Genomic DNA, 21,331 nt, shown 5'->3' with positions numbered 1-21,331 from the left:
TAACGTGCGTTTGTGTGTGAGAGTCTACAGCCATGCCTCTCAGTCATGAGATACACAGAAAGAGCCACAGGTGACTGCAGAGCCAAAGTAAACCGAAGGAGCGCACATGCAATTGTCCATGATGAATGCAAATGAGTGTGTTTTCATGTGTGTTTGTGCCTTATTGCACCTTTTTTTCTCTGCCTCACAGAAGCTTTTGTGTTATCTGATAAGCCCTGCAGTGGTGTGTGTGTGTGTGTGTTTGTGTGTACATGTACTGTGGCTAAATCAGTATTTAGTGGTGTATTTTTCAACCAAACATACATTACTCTCAGGTGTTATAAATATTCTTTATCTGCTTCTTTCCCCTTCATTCCCCCTCTGTCCATCCATCCATCGCTCTCCGCCCACCGAACCTCCTTTCTGAGGCATATTAAATCCCCGCAATTGAAGAATAAATACGCCACATTAAAACACAAGATATGAAATTGATTCATTCTTTGCCTTAAATAGCATTATGAAAACAGGAGACCGCCGTTAATCAGCGGCAAGGTGGGAACTGCTTTTCGCAGGCGGAGGCGTGCAGATGCTTGTTGCTGCGGGCTCATCAGCTTTACGACGTTAACGGCAGTACTTTATGGAGGCAGTGGAAACATCGATTTATGCTGATGACTCTGCCTCTGTTCTGTAATGCAGCCGTGGCACGCTGTAAAGCTCTGATCAAGTTGGGGAGTGGAAGAGGTGGCCTTTAGCTGCAAAACAGGGCCATATACTCTGTGATGTAGTGCCTTTTACCGCTGTTTAACATATGGAGGGTTGTAGTTAAAAAGAAGCAGGAGGCGGCATCACAAGCATGTTACTCCACATCCCACAAACATATGGCGATACAGTATCTATGTTTCATGAGTGGTGTGTTGTTGATGCTGATTTGTAAGCCAAGGAGGGGATGACTACAGCCACTGAAGTGGCAATGATTGTCAGCCAATGTGGACAAAGATTTCAGGTTTAATAAGAAATAACTTGAATTATATTTACTGAAACTGTCCCTATATGCACACACTGCTAAATGAGACACATAATCTGTGAAAAAAAACTCACACTCCTCTGCCGACTCTATCGCCTCGAGGCATTACTAATGGCCGGAAAACAACCAGTCAGAGCAGAGGAGTCTCTAACACAGCTGTCAATCATGTTAATCGCTTGGTGAACTGTGGTCAAACTGTCAGACTAGGCAGCGCTGATCAAATATGAATCAAGATCCTGTTCCTGCATTTCCTGTTTCTCACCTCAAATGTTTTCAGACACATTTTAGTGACTGTTCAGCTGTTGAATGAGAAAGTTTGTGACCTGGTTGTCATGTTGGATTCAGTTAAATGGGAATACCAAGCAACTCCCACAGGTTGGACCGGATCAGCACTTCCTAGTCTGCAGCAGCAGATGATGATGATATTTTTTACAGACTATCTGTCTCATGTACTTCTTTCAGAATAAAGTGACAGTTTCAGCAAATATGACCCATGGTGGTGCAGCGGTTAGCATTGTCGCCTCACAGCAGGAGGGTTCCTGGTTTGAACGCAGGCTGGGGGAGCCCGTCTGTGCAGAGTTTGCATTGGGGTTTCTCCGGGTACTTCCTCCCTTAGGTTAATTGGTGAATCTAAATTGCCCATAAGCGTGAATGTGAGTGTGGATGGTTGTGATTTCTATGTGTCAGCCCTGTGGTAGCCAGTGTGTACCCCACATCAATAATTCCATTTAATATGGATCCTGAAAAATAATTTTAAAAATCTATAAATTTTGTTAATTATATGAGAAAAAAATGTTTAACTGGCACACTTCAAATTTACTACTTGCAAAAAGTACCTGTCGCTTTTACATTAGTACGATTCACGGCCAGTTGCTGTTATTGTTTAACAGAACCTGGTGCCGTCAGGAGGCAACGTTGCAGGGCAACAATGAAAGTTCAGGTAGATGAAGTCTGAGTAAGGTGCGCAGTAGGGGAGGTAGATGGGTCCAACAACCACCGACTTTCACCCAGGAGCCTAGTGTTCGCTTCCTGTAAGACTGTAAAGCCAAACCCTGTTCTTGTTGCCTAAACCCAACCACATGCATGTTGGCCAGATGTGACCAGGTGTGTTTGTTGTAAAAGGAAAAACAAAAAACGTCTATTCCCAGTGTTGTACTGATGTAGTGCTTTTATTTTGAAAGAGACTGTATGCAAACTGTACATTTCCTGTGAAAACAGAAGTGTATTTTGAAAACAGACAATTCATGTAACAGGCTGAAGTTGACACAGCGTCCCAGAATGTCAACAACCAACACACCCAGGGTACCTTGGACGTTGTATCTGGGTGTGGTAAGTCCATGACCAAACGTCAATATGTGACAAAGTCGGAGTGAGAATGTGTTGTTTGAAATTAATGACCAGTAAAAGAAAAAGGGTTTATCCACTTTGTCAGCTCTTAAAAAGTAATTATTAATCTTACTATATAATAATGAAAACTGTGTGTCTGTTCCATGTTTTTCTCCTCACTGACTTGGTCAATCCATGTGAAATTTGGCACAGTGGTAGAGGGTCATGGGAGGATGCCAATGAAGCAATATTACATCAATTGGCCAAAGGGGGGCGCTATAGCAACCGATTGAAATGTCAAACTTTGAATGGGCATATCTCATGCCCCGTATGTCGTAGAGACATGAAACTTTGCACAGAGATGCCTCTCCTCATGAGGAACACATTTGCCTCAAGAACCCATAACTTCCGCTTATATAGATTTTCCGCCATTTTGAATTTTTTGAAAAACACTTCAAATGGATCTCTTCCTAGGAAGTTTGAGCGATCTGCATGAAACTGGGTGAACATAATCTAGGGACCAATATCTAAAGTTCCCTCTTGACAAAAGTTGGAAAACTTCCTAAAACTGAGCGTCTATAAGGCAATGAATATTGCAGAGGGCGTGGCTCATCACATAAAGGTGTATAACATCTCAAGGGTTTCACCCATCACCACGCAACTTTGTAGGCATATGACCACACATAATCTGAGGGGACCCCTCCATTATTGACCCCATCAAACAAAATGGGGGCGCTAGAGAGCTCATTTCTTATCTAGGCCTAACCGCCATATGGATTTTTACTAAACTTGGTAGATATGTAGAACAGGACGCCTCAAGGTGACTGGAGAAATTTAACTCTAATTGGCCACTGGGTGGCACTATAACAACAGAAAAATGAACGAAGCCTGGATTCCAACCCCCACCGCTGCAACAAGGGCTAGCCGCACCTTTCCCATGTGAACTACCAGTGCGCCCCACTTTTAAGTCAATACAACATTTAAACACTTTAACTATCTGCCTTTCAATGCGCTACTTCAACTACTAATGTACAGTTTTAGCCCACTAACTATCCCACTATTGGCAATGGTACTACTGTACTTTCAATAAAGCAATCGTGCTATCAAATTCACAAACACACTGTCTGAATACACTGCTCTTCTTAATGGGTTCAGTTGACTATTTAATCTGCAATTTCCTATGACCTGCATCCCAAACACACACCATGTGAAACTGTACGTGGGCATCTGTGCACTCAATGGGTATGGACTAGTAATAAGTAATCTTGGTTTTTGACTATAATTCAGGTTAATTTCTGAAAAAGAAAACATTATCACAAATATTGAGTACTGTATAAATGAAAATGCTCTGGCAGAGAAGTGCCATCAAGTCATCCACACAAAAATATCTCGACTGCAAACACCTGATTGTTGTTGTAGCATTCAGTCAAACAGACCTTAGTGGTGACAGCAGGTCTCACAAGACTTCTGCCTCCGATCCAATACAATGCAGGTGAATGATATTACTTTATATGACAATTATTAAGTCCCAAACAATCTGAATTGCCGGTATGATACCACTACTGAAAGTTCTTTTTTATAGGGTGAACTGATCCTTTGAAATAGTATGGAAGCAGCACAACAGCATGTAACTGAAAAAAAGAAGTTCCCTTAAAGTTCAATATTGTAAAAATAGCATATGGTTTGTGTTTATCTGTGAGGTTAGACATTGAGTTTTCACCCCTTGGAAACAGAGCAGATAATTCACAACAGTCTGGATCAAACCACACAAGCCTACACATTTCCTTCCAGCTGTGACACATGTAGTTTTTGTCATTAACCCAGCCCAGACACCTCGCCATGCGAAGACGTTCTTCTCACAACACCGACAGAAACCGTCAAACGTTTTTGTCTTTTGTTTGAAGAATGTAATTGCATGTCTTTAAAGGACAAAAGGAGAAAAAAAATCTTTCCAGCTGTGACACGCGTAGTTGGCATCATTATGAAAGATTAACCGAGCCCAGGCAGCTCACCATGTGAAAACTTTCTTCAAATAGAAATGATAGAAGGCTCTTGTTCCAAGAGTACCTATAATTGCAAGTCTTCAGAGGACAGAAGAGATGTCTTTGACGGAAAACCACCTGGAGAGCATTTTAAGTTCATCTTTTATGTGCCCTGAGGAATCTGAGCGCACCGCACGTCCACATAAATTTATACATAGTATTGTGATGGATCCTGAAAGCGTTTGTTCTCACAGAGACGGAGAGTAAAAGACTTTGAGGTTTGAAAACAGACGCTGTGGACTGCAGCCTCTGAAAGGAAACTCAAGAGGGAAGCTCAGGGGATGGCGTCCTCCTCTACTGTGCAAGAAGATACAGTATTTATCCATATGGCAACACAATGTGGTTAGACAGGACATGAATCATGAATCACATTGTGGGTGGGCAGTTCAGTATGTGTTTGTTTGTACATGCACACATGTCAACACTAAAAATTATGTTTATATAACAGTAATTTGTTCTCCCAATTATGGTCCAGTGGGAAACTCAGTTGCTGCCGAGATTATGTTCACTTATGTTTTTCATGTGAATATAATGTTATGCTTTAGAGCTTCTGTATGTATTCAGAACATTAATATGGCAGCAAATAATTACTCACTATGTAAAGATACAGCGGAGTAAAGCGTCCTGAGCACAGAGCGAACTCACGCTCCCTCTGTGTGTGCTGTAATCTCGTTTTTTAGTTCCCTGTTGCTGCTCCCTCTCTCTCCTCGTCCGCTCTTCAATTATCAATTCCAAGTTTTTACCCAATTTTGACCGACTGGATCTGGATGAGCCATTTGAATTTGACGAGCACCCATATTTATTTGAACACGGCGTACACGGAACGTACACGGACGCAGAGCTCATTGAAACTGAAGAGCGGACGAGGAGAGAGAGGGAGCAGCAACAGGCAGAGGAACATGTCTGAATCCAGCTAAAGGTAAACACACACGTTCATTTCTCCTTTCCGTTATGTTGTCAGATAATTATACTAACAATCCGAGCCCATCTGTGTGAAAAAAATGCACTTTTAGTGGACGTATTTTGACGTTGTTTGACGCTGTCTGAGATCGGAAAATAGGGCCCAGGTTGAAAAAAAACATTAGTTCCCCTTTAACTTTACATTAAGGACATAACATCAATTGTGGGGCATTAATTTGTAGGATATCGTACGAACTGTTGTGTCTGCATTTTTGTAGGATATCATACAAAGCATTCTACGAGGATACATTAAACCATGTCCTTTTGTTGCCTTAGCCTAACTTGTGTTTGTTGCACAAGGAAATAAATACAAATACGCAGTGTTTTACTGATGTAAGTTTATCTTGAAAAAGACTGTTTGTATTGAATGAGCAGAAACTGCACATGTCCTGTGACAATGGAAGTGTACTTTGAAAAGACAGGTGTAAATTAACACTGTGTCCCAATACGTCAACAACAGATGTACCCAGGATACATAGGGCCTCATATGTAGAGGTCAAAGGTCCACTGAACAAGCAGTGAAGAGTTGGGAGTGAGAATAAGTTGAACTTGCATAGGAATGAATGGGGCCCACCTCCAACACTGTATCCAGATCTATGCATCCATGCCCCAGGTTAACACTGCTGGCTCTGTCAACACTGTTCACACTGTTAGCACCATTAGCTGCTAGCAGCGGTCTCAGCCACCTCCATGTTGAGAGCCATGTGGAGGCAAACCCAGGTCAGACTCTAGATCATAAGTCTGCTCTGAATGTTGCATCCAGTTCCTTTAGGCCACAGGAAGGTGGTCAGGTATGCCGGGCATAAAACAAGCAAGACTTTGATGCTGGAGAACGATGTGTGCTTTTTAAACGCCTCAAAATGACCATAAAAAAGTTAACAATTTCTTTGGTTGCTGTGAGAGGATACTGTATTGCAAGAATGGTAGGAAAACAAATGCAACACATTGTCAGTAAGCATATAACCAATACGTTTAGTGTCAGCATTTTGTGACTTGAAGATTTGTTAATTGACAAAGATTCCTCATTATGTTGATAACAGTAGTATATAAACAGACTTTCTACAGTACAACAATACAAGTGAGCTAAACTCATTTGCATCACACACTCTGATGCTCCCTTCTCTCCTCTTACTTCCCACTTCATCTCATTCATCCAGTCACTACATGTGTTCAGCCTCTATTGTGATAAGCTCCTTTTCCCCCACATTCTCCATGTTGTCTCGCAGGCACCTACTTTGCACCACAGCACTGGGGCAGGCTCACAGCACTGAACCACAATCTGCTCCAGCTTTGTGTAACATGATCTGCTGGGTTTTGAGTCAGTGCCAGAACGTTGCACAATAAATCATGTGCATTTCATTTTCATATGTGGCAAAGAGTCTTATAGTTTAACTGATCTGTGTGGATTACAAGCTACTGGTGGGACCGAGAGAAAACTGACGGGCCTAAAGATGGTGATTGGGTTGAAAATGGCACATAAGATTACAATGGAAGATAAATGACATATTACTTGAAAGGAAAAATCGAGGTCTACTTGGAAACCACTTAAGCATTTTCTAAAATACAGTAATACTGAAATTATTCTTAATTTCCTCAGAGATTTTAGGTCCATATTGACATGATGACATCAGCTTTGTGACATGCCGCGTTATCCTGCTGGAAGTAGCCATCAGAAGATGGGTACACTGTGGTCATAAAGGGATGGACACGCTCAGCAACAATACTCAGGTAGGCTGTGGTGTTTAAACCATGCTCAGTTGGTACTAAGAAAATCTCCCCCACACCATTACACCAGCAGCAGCAGCAGCCTGAAGCGTTGATACAAGGCAGGATGGATCCATGCTTCCATCTGAATCAGACCAACTCGTCTGGCACCAACAACCATGCCACGTTCAAAGTCACTTAAATCACTGTTCTTCCCCATTCCGATGCTCAGTTTGAACCATGTCTATATGCCTCAATGCACTGAGTTGCTGCCACGTGCCACAGGTGTACCTAATAAAGTGGCTGGTGAGTGTATGTTGAAAAGAGATCTGTGATGGTTGGAATATATATATTGTAGAAATAAATGACACAACACAAACTTTTGATGCATTAATCCTCCATCAAACTACACCACAGTCCTCTCCATGCAATTATATCTAATTCACACACGCATTCCTCTCCCTCTTATGCAGACGAAATCAGTGTGTGTGTGTGTGTGTGTGTGTGTGTGTGTGTGTGTGTGTAAACAACAGGTGTTGTGTTCCTTGCTCGCTGTGCAAACATGGCATGAAATGGGGTGATGATGACTCCATTTGTTTAACCATACTCTGCTGCTCTGCGTAAGCGGGACAACATAAAATAGTGGGGCAGCATGGAAACATTCCCTTTCTCTCATTCATTACAAAATTATGCTAAGCTGCACGCTTGACTATGAACCAGATGTTGTGTAATTAACCTCGGTGTGAAGATAACGTTCTGCCCTATTGTCTCTCACCTTCAAGAATGAAATGGAAACCAGGCTGAGGCCGAGATAAGGGGAGGTACTCCCGAGGTTTCCGCAGACACGTGAACCGAACTGAACTGAGCCGAGTCCAACCTGGTCAAGGAAGAGCTAAAACTAATTAAGCATCGTGTGCAGATAGCCTCCCGTACCATTGTCTCTATAACCTTCAGCTTAAAGTGTGTGAGGAGATGAAACCTTGAACAGTGAGGGGAGATATGTGGAGGTGGACTTTGTGTTAGCGGGTAATTTTAAAACATCACAATATGTTTTACAGAATATCTCAAAGCTGATAATGTCACTATGTGAACCGACTGTGGAAAGCTTCAGAAGAAATGTACACTCAAGAGAAAGAGAATACAGTGACTTAACAAGTTGAGGTACTGTTTGTTCATCAAACTGTGCTCAGGTTGTGTGATAAATGTATAAAGACATGTCACATATCTCTAACGAAAAGAATTTCAGCTGCAGCACATCATGGTTGAGATCCCAAATAAAATCTAATCTCACACCATGAAAATTCAAATCAAAATATGATCTGGCTCGACCTGAAAGAGGATGGAAATTAATTCCAAGAGTGTCAGCCGTGTAAAAGATTGTTACACAGCAGCTTTTTGAATCAAACGCATCTCTGCATGAGTACACAGTGTTACTGCCAGCATCAACACTGTTGTAGTGCGCTATTAGTTTTTGTTTTATACACAGATTCAGATGCAGGGGCGGGATTGTTTGCACACAGGTCACAACATGGAGGTAGCTGAGCTAGCAGTGCTAACACTGGGCATTTTCAGACCGAATAGTTCTAGGATTCTGGGGAGCTCCCCCCAAGAACGATATACCTTCAAGGGCTTTTTCCCCCTTGCATTCGCACCACCAATTGAAACACTGAAATAACATACAGTAAGCTGGCCAGCGGTTGGTAAAGCAGCGTCACCTTGCTTTGACACGTCAAAGTGATGTTGTATTTCCACCATTGCATTTGCTCAGTGAAGCCTCGACAGATAGGACGTCAAAGGTACCCTGGGTGCGTTGGTTGTTGATGTTCTGGGACACTTTGTCAAGTTCTGCATTGTCTTCTTTCAAAATACACTTTTTTCCTCCAACTAACACACATGGTTCGGTTTAGGAAAAAAAGAACAGGGTTTGACTTTTGAATTTTACGGGACACAAACACCACTCTCCTTGGTGAAAGTCAGTGTTTGTTGGACCTATCCACCACCGCTCCCGCCTTACTTGGACTTTTGCCACCTTAACTTCCCTTGTTCTCCCACCACATTTCCCCGTGACACTGCCGAGTACCGTTAAACTATTATGACAACCGGCAACGTATCATGCTGATGTTAAAGGACAGCTTTTTCGTTGGTGTCTGACGCCGCAAGTGCTGGATTTTGCGAGGACTTGGGAGTGAGACCAGGTTGATTCTTTATGTTACAAGCTGGGCTTTACATGGCTAACAGGTTTTTAAAAATGTTGGTTGCAGATGTTGCATTGGCTGTGTTCGAAGAAATCAACAACACTGCTGGCCGAATCTACCGTACAAGGTGCCACCTGCTACTCAGTAACCATTCACATGCACTGAAACACCCATGGATCAGCCATTGGGAGCAATTTGGGGCTCAGTATCTTGCCCGAGGATACTTCGACATGCAGACTGGAGGAGCTGGGGATCAAACCACCACTCTTTCAATTAGTGGATGACCTGCTCTACCTCTGAGCCACAGATGCCCCACATATCAAAAAGAGGGGTTCTTAGAGCTATGATATAGTTCCCCTGATACAAAAACACCTGTTGTCACCTGGGGGGCATTCTTGGAACCCATCGGCTGTATTCGGCGTCTGACTTCCGGCAGACGGCGATACAGCCTCTGGGGGCAGACCCCCAATTTTCTGGCATTCTGGTTTGAGGAGGCGAATTTCTGTTTCCGACTTCCGTTTATATATAAGTAAATATGCTGAACCATTGCGATGGATTCAGAGTTTGCAGTGACGCCAATTATGTTCCGCCTCGTTAGTTCACTGCACCATTTAACCTGGCAACAACTGCAGCCGGCTCAAACGTGATTGATCAATATCACGTGGACTACAAACAGCCTACAACCGGAAACCAGGGCTCTTCCGCTCTTCTTCCAAAGGCAAGATCTCCGGGGTTTGCCTACAGACTCTACATTCACTGAATGTAGAGTCTGTATATAGAGACTACCTGGGGGGAAACCGGACAGTGGGAGTAAGGCTTCCGCGACGACGCCATTCTGATATCAGCGGTTACAACCATATAAGTGCATTGCAGAGTTGCAGCATTAAGCCAGCCAGGGACACACTCACAGGGACTCACATGCATTGACATGCACATGTGGACAGATCATCTACCACAACAAAGAACAGAGAAGTTTGGATTACAACACACACATGACTTAATTCTCTTCTGAGAGAGAAAAATCAAGCTGTTGGCTGCTAAATCAATGCTCTGAATGTTGCATTCAGCTCCTTCAGAATTCACTGGATAAATCTAATTCTGCATCTAAAATGAGGTTGTTAAATGAGGTTGAATGTTGTAAAATTCTGAAATGCAAAACTTGGAAACAGTCAAATCTATTTGCTTCTGCGTTAACTCAAATTTAAAGCCTTGACTGGAGGTTTATCAGTGTTTGTTCTGAACACCGTCCTCTCTAACAAAGCTATCAATGCGCATTTGTTTGCATGTAGTTTGATAAATGAGGGCGACTGTTCTCTCGCAACCTCTTGCGCACAGTAAATCTCCTGCAACATCTGTCACTGGGCTCCGCTGTGGCTTTAGGGAGGGTGACGGAGATGGCTCCGGGGTAATAGTTCACTCCCCATGATGCATTGCTTCTATCAGGATTATTAATAGGTTAAAATGAGTTACATCAAAGCAAGGTCAGACAAATTAGTGTGTCATTCTAGCTGTTTCATGGACCCTGTGTAATGAGATTACAGTAATCCATCATTACACAACTTGTAACTGTACAGTGTAACACTATATTAACTAAAACAAAAAAAAAAGTAAAGATGACACATTGGTGGTTTACCAGGGTGTACAGAAAAATGGGATCAGTCGTCCCTCTTAGCAACATGTTGACTCCATATTTTTATAAACTGAAGTTCACATTACACAAAGTAGCCGTCACAGTCTGAACAGACTATCAGTTGCATAGTGAGTCAATCAGGATGAGCCTTTTCAACTCAATGCCTCTTGCTTTGACAGACAGTCACACTCACAACCTAAGAAAAAATGACAACATCTTCTAGGTGCTCGGACGAAATGGGACCATGCATCTGCCTGAAAGATCCCCGGACAGAACTGTGGATGTCAGAACCAGCAAGACTCAAGTTTCTGATCCATTTTCCGAACCTGCATTGCCGAGGGGCGAGAAGAAACCCCAGCCTGTCCACTTTGCCCAGCAAAAGGTTCCCTAGAACACATCCTGAGCTGCTGCCCTAAAGCCCTGGGAGAGGGGAGGTACACCTGGTGCCATGATCAGGTGCTGAAGGCAGTGGCTGACACCATCTGCACCAGAATCCATTAAAGCACACATCAGCTCCCAGGAAGGACCAACATCGCCTTCGTCAGAGCAGGGGAGAAACCTCAGGCAGAGCTCAAGGTCTCAACCGGGCTGCTAGCCTCAGCTTGTGACTGGCAGCTGAAAGTGGACCTTGGGAGGCAGCTTCAGTTTCTGGGACATATTACAAGGACGCCACTCAGGCCAGATTTGGTCTTAACATCTGTCTCCACAAAGCAAGTAGTGCTCAAAGACATGCAGGTTAATCAGTGACTCTAAATTGTCCGTAGGTGTGAATTCACTGCCTTTCACTGCCTTAACTTTCGCCCTCGTCCCACCCTGTTTCCCCCTCACACCGTCGGGCTCAGTTAAACTGTAATGGCAACCGGCCGCGTATCATGCTGATGTTAAAGGACGGCCTTTTGTGTCGGTTTCTGACGCAGCAAGTCAACACCTAAGCGCCAGATTTCAATGACTTCAGAGTGAGACCAGGCTCTACTGTGAGCTCGGTGAAGTAGAGAGTGATATTTTTACTGTGCTGTCCATTTTATAACGACCTCAGGAAAATTCTTTTTGACAAAGTATGAAAACAGGAAGGTTCCAGGACAGCGATATAATGAAATGGCTTTTTGATGATCACATATTTGCAGTATCTAATTATATTCATAAAACCTGAGGGCTGTTAGGGTGGATCTTATAAAGCATCACTTTACTCAGCAGATGAATGTGGAACACCTGCAGGTATAGAGACACACTCTGTCCTCCCACACACTTTATTCTGAACACCTATCTGTTTAATTTGTTTATTTTCCATTTGTATCAGGTATTTATTTTGCTATGCCAGTGCTTTGCATTGAATAGTTAACTTTACATTTGTTATTTATTTTGTTTGTGTCAGTGTGATGGCACTAGAAAAATGTTTGAATAATCCCATTTGTGCTGGGCTGTGTTGAAACAGCCAGACAAGAAAATATACGATGCGTTCATTCATTCATACAATTTTGTCATACCTGTTGATGGGTGTTTTCATTTCCTTTTATACCTCTGCTCCCTAAGAAAATATTGTGCTTTTTACTTCAGTATATATGACAGTTCTAGTTTCTTTTTCCATAATTAGCTGTCATTTATATTTATTGCTGCAATTCTCATCTTTTAATTCTATTCATAATTTTGTTGACATTTGTATATTTGCTCTACCACTATTTTTTTTAGCCATTAATCCCTCACTTATATTTCGTTCTGTTGCTACTTGTTTTATACAGTACTTGTTACATGATGTGTTGTGTGTTGTTGCTGTGGGAATTTGGCAAATTAAAAGTTATTTCACTCCGAGATAACTAAACTAAAGTGCCTAATAGAAATGAACGAACTCCCGTTTACTTACTGTGTAGTCCATTCAGTGAACGTACTGCGGATCACTGAGTCACTTAACATGCACACTTTTGCACAGTGCTGAGAGGATCTGACAGTCATGTGTTTTCTCAAACTGCGGGTTTTATACACTACTTGTTACATGCTGTGTTATACTGTACGAGAGTTGTTGCTTGCTGTGGCAATCTAGCAATTATTTCTCTCCGGGATCAATAAAGTGCCTGTTACACTTGAACACACCACACCCCCAGTCTCCGTCGCTGCAGCTGCTGCTCTGCACTGACTGGTGAGTCTGACTCTTCTCATTACTGCTGCCAGCCTAATGTTTTAAGTTTGTTTATCTGGAAACTAAATCTGTTAAAACAACGGGGAGGTGTGTGTACATGTTTATGTGACTTGACTCCTGGCTACATTAGCCGTTAGCTTGGAGAAAACGGTCCCCATGAAAGTGTATCTCTGAGAGGAAATGATTGGAATCACTCAGGAAAAGTGTCATTCACCGAGTGATTCGTCAGGCGGGTAGGCGGTCCCTCCCTCCCTCCCTGCAGCCTGGCTGTCTTTGCCTCGCGAGTGATTCATCATTCACATGGACTGAATCCGCAGTTCCAGTCCCGGCCTGTACGCTCGCTGCTGAGAGCTCAACTGAACTGAGAAAGGAACAAATCACTTCAGGAAGGGATTCAGCTCAGTACGTTCACTTAAAAGATTCGTTCTTTTGAACGTCACGTTCGCGACCAACACAACACTAGTTACACTGCACTTCCAATGGCATGATGAATGTCGTTATCGTAAGCTCTGCAACGCTGTCTGTCTTTCCTCTGCGCCAGGTTGAGAAACAACTTGTGCCTGAGATGACAGCAAAAAGCAAGCGGCTTCCACACTGAGCTGAAACAACTGTTTACAACTTTGGTTAATACATAAACAAAGTCTTAAGGCCCTGACACACCAAGCTGACGGCCGGCCATCAACCAAAGTCGGGCCGTCGGTGAGCATCTGTCGCCCTAGTCTTTGCGGTGTGTCCCGCACCGTCGGAGGCTTTTAAGCCAATTAAGCATGCTGAATCGCCGGCAAAGCTAGTCGGTGAGAGAGATCACTCTGATTGGCTGTTCAGGTTTTATTCTCTCGCCCCTGTAGCGAGTGAATCTGCCTGTAGTGAAACTGGGGCTAACCAGTGCTTCCTCCTCAGGCTCCACTTCACTCAGCTGCCCCACAGACCCGCTGCTTCTTCCCACTTTAACCTGAATAACAAATCGGGGCTGGCAGAGCGTTAGCCGCAGAATGACCGGAGGGAAGCACAGCCAGTTAGCCTCCGCTAGCCTCCCAGCTAGCCCCGGCTCTCCGTTTGGATCCAACTGGAGCACCGAGCCCTGGTTTGTTATTCAGGTTAAAGTGGGAAGAAGCAGCGGGTTTATCGGGCAGCTGAGTGAAGTGGAGCCTGAGGAGGAAACACCGGGACCGTCTGGATGTAATAGTCCGTGGAGGTGCTCAGCTGCACAGATAGGAAACCCCTCGGCTGACAGGATGTACCACTCTCTCACTCCGCTCTCTCTCACGCAGGCGCAGAACGTACGTGCTACTTGGCTGTTAGATGTAGTCCGCATAGTGTGTTCAAAGGCAACTGACACAGGGCGACGTGAGGCGACGTAGACGACGCAACAGTTAGCTTTCGTCGCCCGCTAGTTCTTTGATGTCGGTTTGGTGTGTCCACACCTTTATAATGCATTTTGCTATCATTGATGTTGGAGCTCAGACTCTGCTGCACACACGCCGGATATCAGCAGATTTGAGAAGAGACAGACAGCAGAGAGTTGACGATGGCTGCACTCACTGTATCACAGTGCATGACGAGGGATCAGATCAAGATCTGTAAATTCAATACAGTGAATCCCGATCATTAAAAAAATGCCTCAATAGCTGTTTTTGAGATCAGATTGGGACATTGCTATATTGAAACTCTGCATAATAGGAGGCTTAACTTTTGACACCTTCATTTTGTTGATAATAATTTAGTAGGTAACTGAGGTAACAATTTGATTCAGGACTTTTACTTATAATGGAGGGTTTTTTTATATCATGGTTTCTACTTTTACTTATCCAGTAAAGGATGTGTAGTGAAGCACCTCTTCCACCACTGCCCAACAGTAACCCAGCAAAACTAACCACTAAGCCTCCTTAACCATGCCAGCAAACTGTCTCCATGCCCTTTTCTGTTGAGCTAAACCCTGCACGCATATAACACTGAGTACAGACATCTCACAACAGAGGTGACACCACCATTTGGACAACTGCCTGCCACTCCCCCTTCAGCAGAAGGGCACATCTCATTCGGTGGTTACCCTTTCAGTGAGAGTACCCCTGTCATGTTGCAGCACGTCCTCTGTAATCTCTTTATACAAGAGGCTGATATGAGCAGCGGGGCCAGCTGCCTCTCTCAGGGCCCACGCTGCCTCATGAGGACCCTTCAGGGCCGGTGGGTGAAGGTGAGGTGCCAACATGTTGGAGAATCACACAGAGAGCTCTGTTCTCACACAGGACAGCCAAGTGAAGAGTGGGCTTTTGAAACCAGCTGCATTCTCTCCCCTCGGCCCTCCACCTCTGTTGACGTCAGTACTTCTCTGAGGTATAATGTGGATGTTGTGGGTGAGCTGCGTTTGTCAGTGCCTGTTAAAGGGATAGTTTGACATTTTGGCAAATTCGCCTATTGCCGTAATCCCTATAGTCATATGAGTACATTACCTTTAATTGTCAGTGCATGCTGTTTTGAGATCAGTGGAGCACAGCTGCCCGCTGCTTAGCGCACAGAATGGAGGTGAACGGTACAGCCCCTTCTCTCCCTCAAAACTAATCAAATACACCATTAAATGACTCCAAAACACTCTTGTGGACAACTTGTAGCTTGCACATTCCCCACGCTATGAAATAATAATGTAATATTACGAGACAGAGTTGTTTTGAAGCCAAATGCATAGCCGGAACTACATTCCAGACATACAGTACTTGCTGGGCGGAGTGATTTCAAACAGCGTATGTTTAGTGCAGTTACTCCCGTCATCAAAACAACAAGTTTGTGGAGAAGAAGCCAGAATATACAGAGGAAGAGTTACAGGTTTTGGAAGAAGAAAGAGCAAGAAGAGAGGCTGAGGCTGCCGAGCAACCAGGGGCTGAGGGGAGACCCAGAGCCGGTGGTGTAAATGTGGGGCTTACTGGCCACTTTATTAGGTACACCTGTGCAATATAAACATAGAGTATGCCTCAAAATAATCACCGGAACACGGGGAGAACATGCTAACTCCACACTCATAAATCACCACAACTCCTGAGGGAACAACAACATGAAATGTTCCCTAGCAGTCTGTTTATTCCCAACAATTAGAAGTAATGCCAGTCACTTCACTATATGCTCTGGACAGTATCTTTCAAGAAAAGCCCTTGAACCATTCCTGAGCTTTTGCGCTCCATCCTTTCAGCGTAGTCCTCCGGTAAAAAATGGCAGGAGCACACAAACATTTTCCGGACCATTTCCACAAGCGTGTTGGGGTTGATGTCCAGCACAAATAGCCATTGTTTCATCCTGTCCGCATTACTGGTTGGAACTACGTGAAACTTTGAAACACTTTGCTCCATGTCTTCGGCTTGTTACTGCAACCTTTTACAATGCATGTGTAAACCATGAGTTACAACAACACTCTGTAAACTTACCTCAAACCTTCTGGTGCGTCCAGCTGATGATACGCAAATGGCTACAAGCAATAACAACGGCACTGTCTCAGATATGCACTGTGTCACTCCACCCAGTGGTTTACTCAAGAAAGTAGTTCCGAGTATTTGCTTCATGTGTCGTAATGTTACTTAATTATACATTATTATTTCATAGCGTGGGGAATGTGTAAGCTACAAGTTGTCCACTAGAGCGTTTTGGAGTCATTTGATGTTGTATTTGATTAGTTTTGAGGGAGAGAGGGACCTGTACCATTTACCTCCATTTCAGCGGGCAGCTCTGTCCCACCGATCTCAGAACAGCACGCACTGACAATTAAAGGTAATGTACCTACTCATATGGCTATAGGGATTACGGCAATAGGCGAATTTGCCAAAATGTTGAACTATCCCTTTAAGCAAAGCTTCCTATTGAAAGTTTAAAGCCATCTTATTTTCTTGCGACATTAACACCTTACAGTGCCTCCAGCGTCACAGAAAGACACAAGCTTTCTATAACTTCTATCAATTTACAGACGCAGTGGGCGACACACGTACATTACATCTCTGTACAGTTTCACACTGAGAAGCTGAAAAGTTTAAAGCTTGTAAGTTGGGCTTGTATTTTGTACACAATATTTACCTTTAGACAAGTTTAGGTTTGGAAATTACAGTCCTGGCCAAAACCAAACGTATTCAAGTACTCCATCACGCCAAGCACTTGTGCGAACCCTGGCAGCCACCTATCTGTAAAGAGTAACTGAATCTCCACTGTTCCTGGCCGGGCTGACAATAATGCTTCCAGACACCAGAGAAGCTCCACTGTAAAAAGCTCCTGATCTGATCAGTGACACCGATGATTCAGTCCTCTCAGTTCAGCCCGAGGATTCTGTTTGTTTGTGCTCAACACTTTTTAATCCCACAACACTGCTGCTCTGTATCCTCTGCAGCCCTCTCTGTTTGTTACTGTCTAATCAGGAAACAATAGGATAGCTGCTGCTATTCTTCCTGAATCGACGAGGGTCGATGTTGACTTGGCCGTGCACTGCACTGTGGGATGGCTCTGAGCGGTGCAAGCAAACCAGATGATGTCAAACTGTCTTTATGAACCTCTGCTGCCATTCCAGTGAATTACAACTCCATTCACCTCTAATCACAACAAACTTCTCTCAGAGGTTTTCAGTGCACTTAGCTTTTCAAAAGAAAGCCAACAATTACAGCAACATTCTGTCTGCTCTCTGTCTTTTGGATCACAGGTGTTGGATAATAACTATATTGGAAAAAAATGAAAATAATAATAATCTAATTTCATGTTTCTCATCCTGGCGCCTGGGATGAGAATCAGCACCTCCAAGTCTGAGGCCATGGTCCTTAGCCAGAAAAGGGTGGATTGCCCACTCCAGGTCGTGTTTAAGTATCTCAGGATCTTGTTCTCGAGTGAGGGTAGGATGGAGCGGGAGATTGACAGGCGGATTGGGGCAGCGTCAGCAGTGATGCAGGCGCTTAACCGGTCCGTTGTGGTGAAGAGGGAGCTTAGCCAGAACGCGAAGCTCTCGATTTACCGGTCGATCTACGTTCCAACCCTCACCTATGGTCACGAGCTCTGGGTAGTGACCGAAAGAACGAGATTGCGAGTACAAGCGGCAGAAATGAGTTTCCTCCGCAGGGTGGCTGGGCTCAGTCTTAGAGATAGGGTGAGGAGCTCAGACATCCGGGAGGGACTCAGAGTAGAGCCGCTGCTCCTCCACATCGAGAGGAGCCAGTTGAGGTGGTTCAGGCATCTGGTAAGGATGCCTTCTGGGCATGTCCAACTGGGAGGAGACCTCGGGGCCGCCCCAGGACACGCTGGAGGGATTACATCACCCGGCTGGCCTGGGAACGCCTCGGGGTTCCCTCGGAAGAGTTGGACTGTCTGGGCTTCTTTGCTGAGGCTGCTGCCCCCGTGACCTGGATAAGCGGAGGACGACGAGTACGAGTAATTTCATGTTTTAACTATTTAATACTCCCATGGTTGACTTTGTGTGTCGGCTCTGTCCCCTGCACCAGCTGGAATATGAGAGTCGCTTCAGGTGCGTTACTAACAGGCACGTTAACTGTGGAGAAGTGCTGCTCACTGTTATGAGAATAAGCAGAACATTTCCTAAGTGCTATATCGTAGGCAACTGGACTTGCTTGAGTTTCTTGAAAGAATTTCTCCTCTCATCCAAGAGGCCTCTGTGTGGGTGTGAACCCTTACGCCTTGCAGGAGTATCTGAGGAACTCAGGAGGAGCAACAAACACCACACTAACACACTGGGGCAGAAGCTTGTCTGCTCTGAGGACAAAGCACCCAGGAGCAGAGTAATGTAGTGTATGCAGGCAGGAATGCACAGATTTGTACTTTGGGGGAAACTTAACAACCACTCCACAAGCACATGGCAGGGCACAGGAGAGCCAGCTCCTCAGGTCAAGACTCAGCTGTCCATTTACACGGAAGGATCCTTTCAGACCTAGAGTCGTCTCCTTTGGTCTGAATCAGGGACTCATGTTGTTCCAAAGTTGTATAATTGCCTAGAGTTGGTTCGTGTTCTCACGGCAGCATTTACAAGAGGACCAGATCAAATGCCTTGTGTGAGAAAGCTGCTCTTGATTGGTCAGAATTTCCAAGTGGGAAAAATCCAGGAAATAAAGCAAACGTTGAAGAAGAGTACACTTGCAAGATAAATGTGACACTTTCTAATGTCACAATGGAGGGACAACTACGCAGGTTGATTTTAGCGCTGCTCATCGTGGACTATATTCCCATAGGTTGTCATCCTCACTCCGACCTCGTCACATATTGACGTTTGGTCATGGACTTTCCATGTCCACATACAACATGCAAGATACCCTGGGTGTGTTGGTTGTTGACGTTCTGGGACGTAGTTCAAGTTCTCTTCTTTCAAGATACACTTGAAATTTAACGTTTACAGTCTCTTTCAAAATAAACACACTACGTCGGTACAACACCGAGAATTGATGTTTTATTTCCTTCAAGAAAAACACATGGTCAAGTTTAGGAAAAAAGAACAGGGTTTGGCTTTAGAATCATACGGGATGTGAACACGACTCTCTAGGGTGAAGGTTGGTATCTTATGGGGCGCCGCTAAACTATAACGGCAGCCAGCCGCATATCATGCCAATGTTAAAGGACACCTTCTTTTCATTGCTTGCTGACGCCACAAGTGTCTGCCCAAGCACCTTCAAGACATCTTCAAGAAACTCAAGCCAGTCCAGTTACCTTCGATGTAGCACTTTGGATTACCATGACCTGGATGACTGAGAATCTTCACCAACAAGCAATAAAATTCCATTCAAATTTTTTCCTGAATTATCTTCATTTCAAAGTATAATAACTGAGTCTTACATGTATGAAATGTCCCAAAATGATCACTTTAAATGTGCTGCCTAACTGAATGACTTGAACGGTGCATGGTTATTATGGGATTTGTGGTTCCAGGTCAGGTTGCAGGACAAATTGGTATATGTGTAGGTGGCGGGGCAGTCACAGTATTCATGTCGCAGTGCTGGTTCAGGAGCGGGTCTTGAAAATCAGACCCGTGCAGGATTCTGCCTCGGGCCTCTTGTAGCCTCTGAAAATGGATGGTGAGCAGTGTTGAGCAATATTTGTCACTTCACATCCACGGTCCACCACACAGGTTGTCTCAGGCAACTTCCACCTTTATGTGCAGGATATGCTATAAATTTACTTCTTCTCAAAGCAACTTGTTGGACTATGAGTTTGTTTACAGTACTAGCATCCTGTCGTGCATCCACACACACCCACACACTCACACCCCCACAGCAGGGCCATGACACCAGTGATGGCAGCATGTCAGAGGGCCAAAGCAGCGTCAGTATCCTTGCACGCGTATGCTAATGAACACGTTGCCCTCAACGACTGTGTTGCGCATTCCCAAACACAACTCCATGATTTCCCTTGTGTATTTATGTGTGTCTTCTTTGGCGGTGTTTATTTCTGTGTGCGCCCGTGTTTGTGTCTTTCTGCTGACCTGTAGCAGCTCCTCTTGGTCGCCGCCCACCTCCAGCGCCACAGCAACCGAAGCAAAGGGACGACTGGCCATCTGCTGTCGCTCTCTCATCAGCTGCTGCAGAATGAGACAGAGAAAAGAAAGGGTTTTTATTCAACATGTTATTTTGAAGGAAATATTTCATGGTGTGCACTGTTTTAAATCATAAAACATTACTATTCAGGTACAGTTGGACCACAGTCGCCTACAGTCGGCCACTGAGCAGCTCTACTGGGACCAACCGGAGGTGGAATGCATTGCTCAACGGAAACAAGGCTGCTCAATTTCTCCCTTGCACCCATCTGGACTGCAGATTTTGCCCAGCAACTAAATGGTACAAATGCTTTTCTGATCGATAACCATGTGTGTTCAAGCAGTGGTTCCCAACTGGTCCAGCCAGAGGGTCCAGATTTCTCCTTAGCCATTAGTTCAAGGTCCACACAATTTAAAATATTCTAGTTTTCCATCTCTGTCAAGTATCTGTACGTTAGTCACTCACTCTACAACAGAAAATGGCACTTCAAAATAAAAGCTCTGTGCTGGAAATGCACTGTACTTCAAAATAAAGCGTGGTCACTCTCATCAAGTTTGAGTCACTTGCGGTCCATTCAGAATTAACCCACGCCCCACCACTTGGAACCACTATGTTAAAGGATGGTGGGGGAAAAAAGAAATTGGGGGAGTGATGGGGACAAGTGGGAAGATGAGGAGAAAGTGCAGGCTGGGGACAGACATAGAAAAGAGACAGTAGAAGAAGAGAAAAGAAAAGGATAAAAGGAAGAGGAGGAGAATGAGGGATGGGGAAAAGTGGGGAGCAGGGATCAAAGCCGAACGGTTGATAGATGCACAGGAAGGCGAAGAGGAGTGGGGAATGGCAGGCG

At 44.4% G+C, this 21,331-nt stretch overlaps 1 protein-coding gene across 3 annotated transcripts in view; it reads right to left on the bottom strand.

The window, feature by feature from the left end:
* Positions 1–21,331, bottom strand: part of atrnl1a (attractin-like 1a) — a 439,798-nt gene that overhangs the window by 63,881 nt on the left and 354,586 nt on the right. For 2 of the 3 annotated variants that reach the window (XM_049600219.1, XM_049600220.1), the window contains one exon: positions 20,433–20,528. In XM_049600219.1, coding sequence (XP_049456176.1) covers positions 20,433–20,528 — 96 coding nt within the window. Of the gene's footprint in view, positions 1–20,432; positions 20,529–21,331 lie in introns of those variants that run through there. The other variant, XM_049600221.1, reaches the window with a different exon arrangement.

The sequence above is a fragment of the Epinephelus fuscoguttatus genome, linkage group LG16 (assembly GCF_011397635.1).
Source record: "Epinephelus fuscoguttatus linkage group LG16, E.fuscoguttatus.final_Chr_v1".
In the NCBI taxonomy this organism is placed as follows: domain Eukaryota; kingdom Metazoa; phylum Chordata; class Actinopteri; order Perciformes; family Serranidae; genus Epinephelus; species Epinephelus fuscoguttatus.
The sequence above is the reverse complement of the archived record's forward strand: the minus strand, read 5'-3'. Positions and strand labels throughout refer to the sequence as shown.